We start from the raw sequence: 12922 nt of genomic DNA on the forward strand, positions 1-12922 counted from the left end.
TCCAATCAATCAGACGGTACACATCAAATGGGAAAAAGGACACCTTGGGTGAAAATACCAGTATTATTATCTTTCTACATTAAAATAGATTAGTTTACTGATCATTCTTAAATGGATGAGTTGCACTGGAAGGATAGGTTAGATGAAGCAATAACTTTTTTGCCAGTCTGAAAAATAACTCTGTACTTTATCTGCATAAACACATGATGGCATGGGTGATACGTTAATTTTTAATATCAGCTGTCAAATGTTACAGATGAGCCCAGTGAGAAAATAATTTCATTTTAATAAGTGTCACCACAATAAGAGGGGAGTGGAATGTAATACAAATGACACCCCTTCTTCTCAAAGATATCTCGGCAATCACAGACACAACAAAGCAAAACCTAGCAATAACATCAATCTATTTCCATCATTCTATAATAGATTACAATAATTGTTATGGCTCAAATAGAAAGGATGTCACAAAAAATTTAATAACAATAAAAGTGAGATCACATTGTAGTAGTTCTATTAATTGCTTATAAATTATGTAAGGGATATAAAAAATAATATCTAACTAAAAATCGTTACCTTGAATATTCAGAAATGTAAAGAGATAAAATAGGAAGAGGAGGAACAGTATGGCTACATATACACTATGTGCCATGAATATTTAGTAAATATAATCAAACATACATTTACTTCACAAGCTTATAGTTAGAGTGTTTTCTGGTAATGAACACTAGGAAAACAATAATAGAATTAGTTTATAAAAGATGTTTCAATTCCATATCCAGACTAACAAACAAATGGGATACAAATGAAAAGAGAAGAACAGTAGGGTAACCTTGAAAGAACATATATTTTAAAATATTCTTTTTAGCAGTAGCAGCAGGTAGTGATAATAATAAAATTCATTTCATTTATATCTACAGAAATCTTCATATGAATAGATTGTAAGAATCATTAGGATCTCAAAAAGGTACAATAGAAAGGTTTAATACATCCACTGCAAGCATACTAGGGTTAAGGAATATCTTATTGATTCCTCTGAAATGTGGGCTTGAGCCAATTAATTAATATTATCACACATTCAAAGTTCAGAATAATTGAATTATTCAGTTACTGGAATATATAAAAATTATAACAAACATTCTTGTCATTGATAGCACCTGTTTGCAGTATGTATAAGTGTATTTATAGTCGTTGCCTCAACCCAAATAATACATTACAAAAATGAAAAAAATGGCATTTATGTGTATATGAAACAATAATTTAAAAATCTATAAATGAATATTGATCATGCTACTTTAAATTTCTGTACTCCTCTAATATGCAACAAACAAATGCAATATTGTAACAAAATGAATTTTGCAGCATCGTTTCCAAATAAGAGATTCCAATTGCTGTTATGAAGTTTGAACTCTGGATAGTATTTTTTGTTTTGTGTGCTCCAATGAAAGTATTGCTATTTCTTTATTTTCTCTGAAAAAAATTAACAAAGCCATTCTGTGACAATTCAAAGTGATCTCCCCAGTCTTAATTGGTATTTTTTGTGCAGTTGATAAAGGCAAGAGATGAAATTAAGGAGTCATAATGTCAGATTTCACCTATGTACATTACAATCAATTTCACGGAGTGTTAACTATTGAACTGTGTAAGAAATCGTGTGCATTTACACCATATTGAGAGGTGATCAGATAAGACCACCAAGTCTATAACTGTGATGTCTTGCCACCCAGTTTGAGGTGGAGAGCATCACCTTTTAGGGCAACAGCTAAATTGAAACTTTTATCTAAGTCATGCAACATAACAAATGTGATGAAAAATTTATTAAAACACTAGCTGGACAGATATTTGTACTTATACAGGATAAGGGCACTTGAGATTATCTGATGAATTACAAAAGACTCTCTTCACAGTGACAACACTTTCTAGAAATCAATTCCGATAAATATTATCAGCATCACTGATGAAATGCTAATACTTTCACACATTTATCAGGAGTTCTAATTAGAATTTAACTTACATTGGCAATTAAGTAAGTACATTTACACAATTTTGGCGCTCACGACTGTGCTATATATTACTGCATAATTTCATAATTAAAATCCAGTAAAAAATTTTGTGCATTATGACATTAATGTAAAGATATATACATACATACATACACAAAGTTTTACATGATCCTTAAATTTTCAGTTGAGCTGATTCAACACTTCTATTAGTGCATTTGAAGTCCCTATTAACCAATATTTATCTCATACAATGGTTTCTTTTAAGTGTTCGACAACCAAAGGATAAGCTGATTTTACAGTACCTTGAGAGAACCGGGCAAATTTCCATTGATGGTCAAAAATTTAGTCACCAAGAGCCTCAAAAACTCAGCTAAGTTTGGAAGTCAGTTAATGGATGATATCAGCAGTACTTCTCTCATGCCCATCAGCTTCATTTAAGGGCTTAAATACTTTATCCGGGCTACTCAGCCTCACAGAGTAAGAAAATGGGGATACTGGTCTTGACTGAGAGCCAGAACTTGAGGATGACATTGACTCAAGACCAGAAATATTGGCCCCAGTCAATTCCTTAGCACCGCTGATTTTTGATTTAATGAGATTTGATTGCGAGTCGATTGCACTTAAGAGCATGTCCACTTTCTCAGCAGCGGATGAGTAACCAGCATAGCTTTTCAAATCCTGCAATTGTTGCGACACCAATGACTGGATTTTTCTGTAATAAGTAGAAATTTTCTTTTTCATTACATAAAGATTATATTTGCTAAATAAAATGATTTTTCCAAACAAGGCAGGTGCTATTACAATTTGTTTCAAAATAGTATTATGATAACATTTTTAATCAATGAAGGAATTCAGGTGGCAGCATTTTCTCCAAGTCAACCATAAAATAAGGAATTGCATGCTCACGGTTAGCATATTAGATTTTAAAATCTTTTGACAGCTAAAGTCAATTAGAGTCTACAAATACCAATGCATAGTCTCAAAACATTAACACAGATAACCAAGAGCATTACTGTAGTGTGATTAAAAAATGCAGTCATTGAGTAAGCTACCCAGTAGTGAAACCCAATATTACCAATGTAAGATGGACCATTAAACAAGTCAATTCGCAGCCGGGAATGCTGGAGAGTGAAAATAAAATTGAAATCATCCTCTGCCAATTTATATATAATCTCCAAGGCTCAACTTTCACTGTACATCCATTTCAGACATGGAAAATTTTCAACATCATCTCCCATTTTGGGATTGCATGCTTACTAATATTTATATTGTACACACTATGACATGTGAAAATAAAAATTAGGTTATATACTTGAAAAGTACTATAATACAGTTATGCCCTAACTTTTTCCATTTACAAGTATACATTGTTTGAGTCTGGTTGTGTTTAGAAGTTGAACTATGAGTGTATTAATGGCGATCCATCCCCCTTTTTATTGTTATTATAAGGTAATCTACCGGTTAAGGTAGGTTTCTTGGATGGACACAACTACCAAATAAATATTTTGTGACCCCTAGCAAAACACAATCCAGAGTACTTCCTTCCTCCCTTCATCCCGTCCAACATCCCTATCCTGTTCCTGCCCTTTCCTTGTTTGCCTAACATTCTCCCCTCTATTAGAGTCTTTATTATTATCAACACCCACTACCGATCAATACGCCCTTCATCCACTTTTCCTGCCTCCATAGGATTTCTCCCAACAAACCCCTGTCCTCGTCCACGATACCAAGTACTTCCTCATTTGTTTTCTTCTTGGTCCATTTCACCTTCTCCATTCTTCACCAAACCCACATTTCAAAAGCCTCCAATCTAAGTCTATCCTCCTAGTAGTCTTAAAATAGTCCAGATGAAAACAAAATGGATAATTCAACATTCACGAGAAACATATGTAATGAAAATTTCAGGAGTCCCAGTTTAATACTGCCTATTAATTTTCAATTAATCCCATCGTTACATCAGGGAAAACATTTCAAAGTTAAATTTAAAAAATATTGCTTGTATTGAAAAGGAACGATAAATCATTTCATTGTCCAAGACAGTATGATCCAACATTTTTCACCTCCTAATTACCCAAAGTCCTTGGCATAAAAGAAACACATAAAACTATTTAAAAAAATATGAAATGTCCATTCTCACATGATAAAATATATAATTACAGCAATAAATCTACTTCATAATTTTGCTGATTTAATACAATTAATATATCACTACATGTGATAGATATTTTAACAGAAATGATGTACATAAACTATTCACAGATTCTTTTTGTAGTTATAGTACTAATCATTTTTTAACCACGATTTAGCATTATCGAGTTCAAAACTATAAGAATAAATTGCTTTAACTTACCTTATTTCATCCTTAAATTTGGTAATCTCCTTATCTTTCTCACAATTCAGAATGTAGAATCTTTCCCTCTCCAGCTTCACCAAGCAATATTCAATTTTAAGTTTCTCATAATTCTGACTAGTGTCTTGAAGCTGCTTATTCAAGTGATCAATCTTTTTCTGCATTTTGGGAATAACACGATTTTGCTCTAATAGAGAATTACTTTGACCATAAAAATGCTGAGTGACTTTGGTCTGCTCATTAACTTGAGATTCAAGTTTGTCAACTTTCTCGATTAAGTTGGAAATTAGTTTATGATATTCGGAATCCTTAGTGGATAAACCTTCCACGGATTTAAGTTGCAGATTCAGTTGCCTGGAAGCGATGCAATAGTATTAATGTTTTGAAAATGTAATCTAAAAATAATCACAATGCATGTTTTTTATTAGGTGATACATAGAGATAAAAGACCAAATGTTATTGCTCTAAAGATACAATGGCTAATTCTACATAATAAAAAGTTCCAGCAAAAATTTTAGTCAAATACATGAAAAATGGATATGTTTACATCAGCATTGGTCTGAATGTACACGTGGGTAACAGAATGAAAATTAGTGGATTTGAAGGAGCCACTAGTTTTCCACTAATCAATACGTTAATCAACCCAGATATTAGTATGATATGTGATGGTAGAGCTCAAATCATTTTGTCTTGCAAGATGGAAAATGCACAACATAACTGGCTGTGATAGCCAGTTCTTTTCCTAACACCACCAATATCACAACTATCAATCCCTTAACATACACCACAGATAATGAACTCACTCTTCTAGACACAAACTTTACCATACCATAACAACTGTTAACAATATATTTCCCCCTAATCTTAAAACACCCTGACCACACTCGTAATGAGTATCATTCAATAAGATGATTCACCATGAAATTTTACTGAAGTTAAACTACCTGTAGTATGTCCATGTGTCCCATTATGTTTGGATTGTACATCTGTATTAGGTAATTATTTACTCATATTTGTAAGTAATTAATCTTTATTTGGTGACACTGACAAAGTCATGTATTGCCAACATTGAATAAATTATTATATGGTTTGCCACCAAGTCCTAGAGACCACAAAAATTGTGCCACTTGGGTTCAAGATAAGAGTTCTCTAAAGTTGTCACCCAGGACCATTTCATCAATAGCCAAACTTTCTTCCCACTGAGCTACCCCGACACCCAAAGATGAGATTAAATGCAAGAAGATTGTAATGTTTCAATATAAGAGGCTCTTTTCCTCTTAGTCGTAGGTGAACTGTACATATTACATGTCACCTAAAACTTTTACAATACGGCACTTATGAAAAAGGAGCACGATACAAATGTTTTGAAAACAGATTCAAAAAAATTATTCGACTACACTTTCTGATAGTGCTTTGCATTTGACCTATGACTATATTAATGGCTAAGTACTAATTAAGCTCAATAAGGCCTGAGCCATACTAAATTCTGATAAACAATTAGCAAATTCCAAGAAACTGCAGGAGATCAAGGGATCGGGGTTTGAATCCCAATCAAGGAGAATGATTTTTACATTCTGAAATTGTTATATTGAGACCCACAATTAGTTCATAGCCAAAAATCAATTATCTGTACCTTTTCACAAACTGATTACACAGCTGCGTGTTGCAAAAGTTAAGTGATTAAGTCAATTAAGCATCACTCCCCATTGATAATACATCTAACCGCTTGGAATTTTTTTCAAATTTTTCATACAAAGATAGGTAGTTTCTTTAAAGCAAAATTGCATCGATGCTTCAACATTCCAAGGGTCATAATATGGCTGGATTTAAAAATGTTACTGCACCAGTTTCAGCCAAGGTTCACCACCTCCATGCAAACTAAGCCTACTCCACAACTTGATTCTCAATGGCAAGGACAACTTGGAATTATATGGATTCTGAATTTCTTACAATCATGTCTAACGGTAACACTGCCTGCTGGCCGTAAAGGCATATGATTCTATTATAAGCTACATTTTCATATTAAATTTCATGTCATCTACATACAAAATATTAGAATGCCGTAGTAGTCTAAGAGTTATCATGCTTGATTGAATCCCAGATGGTTCTGAGTTTAAATTGGGATAAGCGTTTTGGACAATCCCAGCTAACCTCAAGCTCTGTCATTTACTTGATACGAGCTCCTTCTAGGGAGCTGCAGATGGAATAGGTAAAGGGCCTGGCTCTGCTACATTGAATATGTGAATTTCACATCTTGCTTCACTTGATACAAGATGAGCTTAACAAAGTGACTTTCACGTGAAAGCCTGGTGGTAAGTTTCCAAATAAAACAGGCCATTTCATGAAATTAAGTAGGCAGATTACCATTAAATACATATCAGCATTCAAGAAACCTTATCAATAAGTGCTGTGATTTATGAGGGGCAGTCAAATGAAAACCTAACAGACAAAAACACTAGACCAGTGAGTGCACCAACAAGGACATAACCCCACAACTGCATGCACCTGTGAATTGCCACCATACAGTTTTCCTACCACAACAACCACAGGATCGATACGTAACAAGAGTGTAGCCACCTTTCACGGGGCTGTGTGTTACGGCTGGTGTTTGATTTTGATTTGACTGTCCCTTATAAAACATCATTCTTACTGCAAATGTTACATTTGCATTTTTATCCGATTGAAATACATTTACATATGATCAGCACAAAATTGGGTATTTTATGTGAGTATTTAGTAGGGAGTGATTAATTTTTATCAATGGAGGAAATAATATCAAAACTTACTTATTGAGATATTCAATTTCAGCTTTCAATTTTTCATCATTGCCAAGAAGATAGTGCCTTCCTGCCCCATCATCATCATTCACCTTCACCAGGAGCTCAAATTTTTCTGCTACAGCAAACTTTTTTTGATTATTTTGCACCAGACCATTTTGGGATTTCAGGTTATCTTCCTTTATTCTTCCATCATTCGTAGAATCATAATTATTTTCTGTGTTGTGGATGGGTGGAACTTGCACCATTGCATTAGCTACAAGGCTTGTCTTATTAGGATACATTTTTATCCTTTCATCTGTGTCTTTGCTGATTGTTAAAGCAGCCCCAGCATATGATCCGTTCTTTGATGACAATTCATTGGTTACCGGGGCTTCAGGTGACTTTGCTGCAACTTGACACAACCTTTTCAAAGCTGCTTCCATATCTTTAACTAACATTTGAGTAGGTTGATCTGCAGCATAACAAGACATTTTTTTAAGATCAATATTTAATTGAAATTAAGGAATATTATATGCTTAATTTATTGGATATACATATAAAGGATGAAAGTATGCAGAAAAAATGTATTTAAAATATTCCCTTTAATAAATTTTCAATGGCTGTGGACAATGGTCAATTTTAACATGATTGCACGCTGCACAAGTGTCCAACAGGTAAGAAACACAGAAACATAACCAACTGTACAACTGAAGCCACTGAGAGTAACAGAGAATTTCAGTGGTTTCTCGTACATTAACCAAATTTTAACCATTGCTCATCTTTCATTCCCAAATTTGATCATCCTCCAATATCTTCATCACTTCAACCTGCCCATCATGATGGATTTTAGTGAGTTTTTTTAGCTGGAACCAATACTTGCAGAACCTGGCACCTTTCATTTAACAGATTTTCATCTTATTTGAGAGTTCTTCTAAATTTGAAACAATGAATTAAACTGAGGGAAATGTTCCCAGACCCAGTTCAGGAATCAAAATGTAGGGGATAAACCGGAAAATGAAATAAAGTGGACCATTGGCTTACCAGTAAACAAGAAGTGGTAAAAATTGTAGTTTTGATGAAAAATGTGTAATCTGAAATTTATTTTTTTTACTATAAACATGTAAATAAATGACTGTAGAAGATATTTAAACCAAAGAAACTCTTCCAAAGAAACTACGGGAGATGCCGCAACAGTAACTTTTAATGGAGTCATCTGATAATATGCATTTCAATGCAATAATTTCAGTGCAAAAATCATTTGCCTTGACTGGGATTCGAACCCGGATCCCTCAATGTCTGGTCGGGTGCTTCAGCCAGTTAAGTTTAGGAGGACTCCTTGATAGCTTAACTGGCTAAAGCACTCGACTGGACACTGAGTGATCCGGGTTCGAATCACGATCAAGGCGAATGATTTTTACACTCTGACATTATTGCATTCAAAGAAACTCTGGTTTATTAACCAAGATAATGTATGATATTACTCATTAATTAAAAAAATGTATGCACAGAAATATATTGAATTCAAAACGCACTTTACGCTTCACCTGAGTGATAGCAATAGAAAAATTTTAAATTATATCAATATTTAACCTGAGATCCTTCACAGGAAAAATATCGATTCTGCTGATGCAATGTTTTTAGGGGAATTGTCAAAAGCGATTAAACATATGGGTGCCTAAGCTGTAATACCTAGTTCCTATCTCTATCCACCAGTGTGAAGACAAGTCTAGGCCAATGGAGAGGTATCATTATTACTTAGTTTTTTTTACTATTAATTAGTTTTATACTGTATAGAAGTATGATAATAGAAATTTCGGATTTGTACAAGCAAAGAGAGTCAGACTGGAAAGCAACTTGAAACAGCCTTCAAACGTATCATATGCTTAGTTCTAGCCCAGAATTTTCTCCTAGCTCACTTACACTAAACTCTAATTCCAATTAAAATTAAAAATTAACAGCTACTTATACCTACCATCTACTGATAGTGTTGATGTGATCAAGGATGTGGACATCAACAAAACAAAAAATTAGTATGACATGAGTGAATCCTAAATGTCTGAAAGACCATGCAGCTTAAACATTAAGTGATGGTGATTTGGATAAGAAACAAACGGCCAGTAAAAAGACCATGAATGGAAGTCTTGACACAGTATCTGATAATGTTAACAATGAGAATTGAGGCTGTGTATCACTTGATACTATAAATTATAATAATGGGTGACAATGTCTTGTCGGGAATAGCACGGATTTATGGTTTTCTGCAATCAAATAGGTATTAGACCCACTACCAAAAGGTAAAGTGCCAGTTCAAGGTAAGTAGGTGCTACCCCTAAAACACTATGTGGGCTACCTCTGATAGCGATGAATGTATAGAAAGTTTTACTATAACGCAGGATATTAAACGTTGTGCCGGGAAAATGGAATAGATTATCATTTAACTAGTGCTCCTGCAGCACAATTGTCAAATTGTGAACCTGTGTACTGAAAATAAGGAAAATTATTCGTACACCAGAGGGATTACAAGAAAGCGTACTTGATTGGAACCCTTAAACGTGACGAAAATTCACTTACTTGCGGTAGTTCTGCGAAGTTCTTCCATTAATATACAAAGATTGTCAATAGGCTGCAACGAGCTCCCACTGACTGGGTGTACTGCATAATTTGTCGGCTTCTGTTCTAATCGGCCGTCATCGGAGAGTTGTGGGATATTTTTGGCCCCCGAATCTTCCTTACTGCATTTCTTGTGGTTCACCAAGTCATTACAGACTACATCACTGCCAGCGATTTCTTTCCTAGAATCGTGCACCGAGGGACATAAGGTGACTTGATGAGAATTTGATATGGAATGCTTAACACGGCAGCCATAATCATAAGTATCTCTTTTTAAATGATCGTCGCACCTCGCATCACATGGGATAATTCTTCCTTCTTTTGAGTTGGGTAATGTGGAATTCGGGATTTCAGAGTGCTTCAAAATATTACTCCAGACCACATTCTTGGAATTTGACTGACAGCAACAATGTTGAACTTTTTCATTGGGGACAATATCTTCATGTGGTTTACTCCTTTTTGAATCATTCTTTGTCCCTATTTCAGAGCTAACGTTTGCTTTACTCGATTTACCATGTCGTTTAGTTTTAACCGTTACCTCCAGAGTTGCAGACTTTGGTTTACGCTGACTTGATTTGGGCTTATTCCTGTGGTTTTTTATTAAAGCATTGGGCATACGTTTACTTGTTTCAGTTATGCTCCCTGCATTTCTTCCACTGCCGTTCGATGACGATTTTACATTATCCACATCATCGAAAGCTTTATTCAGCTTTTTCTCCAAATCGTCAACATCTTTTCCCAATTTTTGGAGCTGCTTGAGTTGATTGTTCAATAAATTAGAAGCCTACGACAAAGAACAAAAGATTAAAAACATTAATATACGTCAACACCGGTAACGACTGAATGCCTCAAAACTTACTTTAATTGTACACTTTTTAATACATCTCTGTAACTAGTACAAGCTAAGAAATACAACCACAATACGAACCATAACTGCCTGTCCAGCATTCTACGGTTACGAAAGTAATTATGTGATACATTTAAAACGTTTACCGCCCATTGCCGCCTACCCTGCTCATTTGTTGCGCTTGTCTTCGCGCTTTTGACGTTTCATTTTTTTAATAAACGAGAATCGCAGAAATGGTGGGTTTTGAATCGGGTTTACTTTGAAACTAATATACAATGAAAGTGAGAAATTTTCAGCTGGATGATTATCATAAATTCCTATGCCACATATAATCAATTTATGGTGTGGAAGACGGAATATCTTCGGATAGAACCTGCAGCTATTAGATTTTACTTCGGTTTTCCTCTTCAATATTCTGCTTTGGTCTTTTTTCCTCGACTCTTAAAAGAGGCTTATAGATTGGAAGATTTTTACTCAAAGGAGTGAGTGCGCTGGATTAAATTATGTGAGCACCAATTAACAAAGATTTAATTTTAAATTTAAAAAATTATAAATGAATATTTTCGTGCAGGTATGTAATTAGCGTTATACTTCAAAATTCTGCCGGTGAAATAGGAATAAATCACAAATCTATATGCCACAGAAAACTTGAGATTTTTGAGGTATCTCCGAAATTTTATAATATATTATATTTTTTAGTACCCGGGAAGCTACCGTTAGCGTGCGTGGCAGGGGGTGAATACGCACCAGACTAATTTTGATCCGAATATTTTTACTCCTACTGCGGCCGGACAATTATACTCTGATCCCTTATCGTTCCTGGAAAAAATGGCATTTTAAATCTATGTGTTCTTCACTTGATCTTTCTAATTTGATTTTGACGATCTTGTCTACCGTAGTACGATGGAGGTAATAATGCATTTTCAAAATTACTCCTAAAGAGACGTCTTCCATACATGCAAGAGATTTAATCTCTAATTTAACTTTCGCTCCGTGAGTGATTCCCAGCCTAGCTGCTATAATATTTTGGATATGCTACTAAGTTTATCGTAACTAAGTTTCTCAAAATCTAGCTCCACTACACTGCATGCGATCCTATTTGGCAACCAGTGCAACTTCATGATTTTTTGTTAGCTTGTCCTCATATTCCCCTTTTATTTTATCCTAGAGAGGTCATTAGTGAGAGTAACGCTTAGGTATTTCATTGAGTTTCATTCACGAAATTTTCATTTCAGAGAACACATTCCATTTCTGGGTTCCCAATGTAGTAGGAGCTCTTAGAGCCAACAAGTCGAAGCTTTCGGCTCTGCAGCTTTAGTTTCGGCATAGGAAATATTTTTACAGTTGTGATCTGCTCGTTTCCACCTTCTCTACCTCTCCTGTGTTTGCTTATATAAACCATAAACACAGTAATCAACCTGAAGGTCGGTTTAGTAGGTGATAGTAGAGTTCACCCAGTACTAAGCCGGACGGCGTGTGGAATTCACACATCAGGGTAGGGGGGCCAGTTCCTTTCCCTGTACTGGTTATGGTTTCCCAGGAAGACCTGGTACCCGAAAAATCACATAGCTTGGGCGTAGCTGCAGGTGCCCTGAGACTTACCCTGGAATCGAACCCGGGACCCTCCGGTCAGTAGTCCAACGCTCTACCCTCTGGACTACCGCTACCCACAATAGCTTATACGTCTTTTTTTATGAGTTTCTATCCATTTCCTTATATCTGAACAATTCTTGTTTTATAGATCACAATGGATAAACTAATTGTGAGAAATCTGGTAGCATACAAATTACTTTGTCAAAAATTTCAGTCACTCCTTGATTATCCCTGGAGTTAAAATATTTTGCCTAGTTTTACTAAATTTGTATCAGACCCTGGGATTAGGCATACTTGGATTCTTAGGGATCATGGATACCCAAGTATTCAAGTACATTCATATTTAGGTCTCATAAAAGTCCAAGTCTCATAAAATTGGTTAATCTCAGGTTTAGGATTTGTGACTTGCGAGTACTAATTTTGCTTGATCAATCAATTGAAAAAATTTTTAAAATACTCCTAAAAATTTGAAGTTTTTCCTGACAGCCTATTAAACTGCAGGGATGATTTTATAGGCTAGAGGCTAACCTCAATTCCATACCAAAATTCTATTCAGTTCATGGCAACATACCATTTTTTCATGGTCGAATATGTAATACTCATAAAATTTTGCAAATACTATTTGAAATGCAGAATGAGATTATACTTAAATTCAACTTTGAGGCTTGAGCTAATTTAACTTGTAACCCAACTTGTACTTGACCATAAATGCCTACATATTTCCACACATTAAAATATTATATTTTTACATGTTTAAAAAATA

The 12922-nt window shown here is 34.8% G+C and overlaps 1 protein-coding gene across 2 annotated transcripts; it reads right to left on the reverse strand.

Annotated features, from left to right (window-relative positions):
- Positions 1-1758: 1758 nt before the first annotated feature.
- Positions 1759-10731, reverse strand: LOC139687723 (putative leucine-rich repeat-containing protein DDB_G0290503). Of its 2 annotated transcripts, XM_071584987.1 has the most exons (6): positions 10648-10731; positions 10010-10503; positions 9681-9901; positions 7137-7581; positions 4351-4704; positions 1761-2712 (listed from the first exon to the last, which is right to left on the reverse strand). In XM_071584987.1, exons 1-6 carry the CDS (start codon positions 10648-10650, stop codon positions 2388-2390), a joined length of 1842 nt encoding a protein of 613 aa, XP_071441088.1. In that variant the 5' UTR covers positions 10651-10731; the 3' UTR covers positions 1761-2387. The 2 variants fall into 2 exon arrangements, with proteins under 2 accessions (XP_071441087.1, XP_071441088.1); XM_071584986.1 differs by having other exon boundaries at positions 1759-2712; positions 9681-10503.
- Between the last annotated feature and the right edge of the window lie 2191 nt (positions 10732-12922).

This window comes from Hetaerina americana, unplaced genomic scaffold (assembly GCF_022747635.1).
Source record: "Hetaerina americana unplaced genomic scaffold, ioHetAmer1.1.p SCAF_2, whole genome shotgun sequence".
NCBI lineage: Eukaryota > Metazoa > Arthropoda > Insecta > Odonata > Calopterygidae > Hetaerina > Hetaerina americana.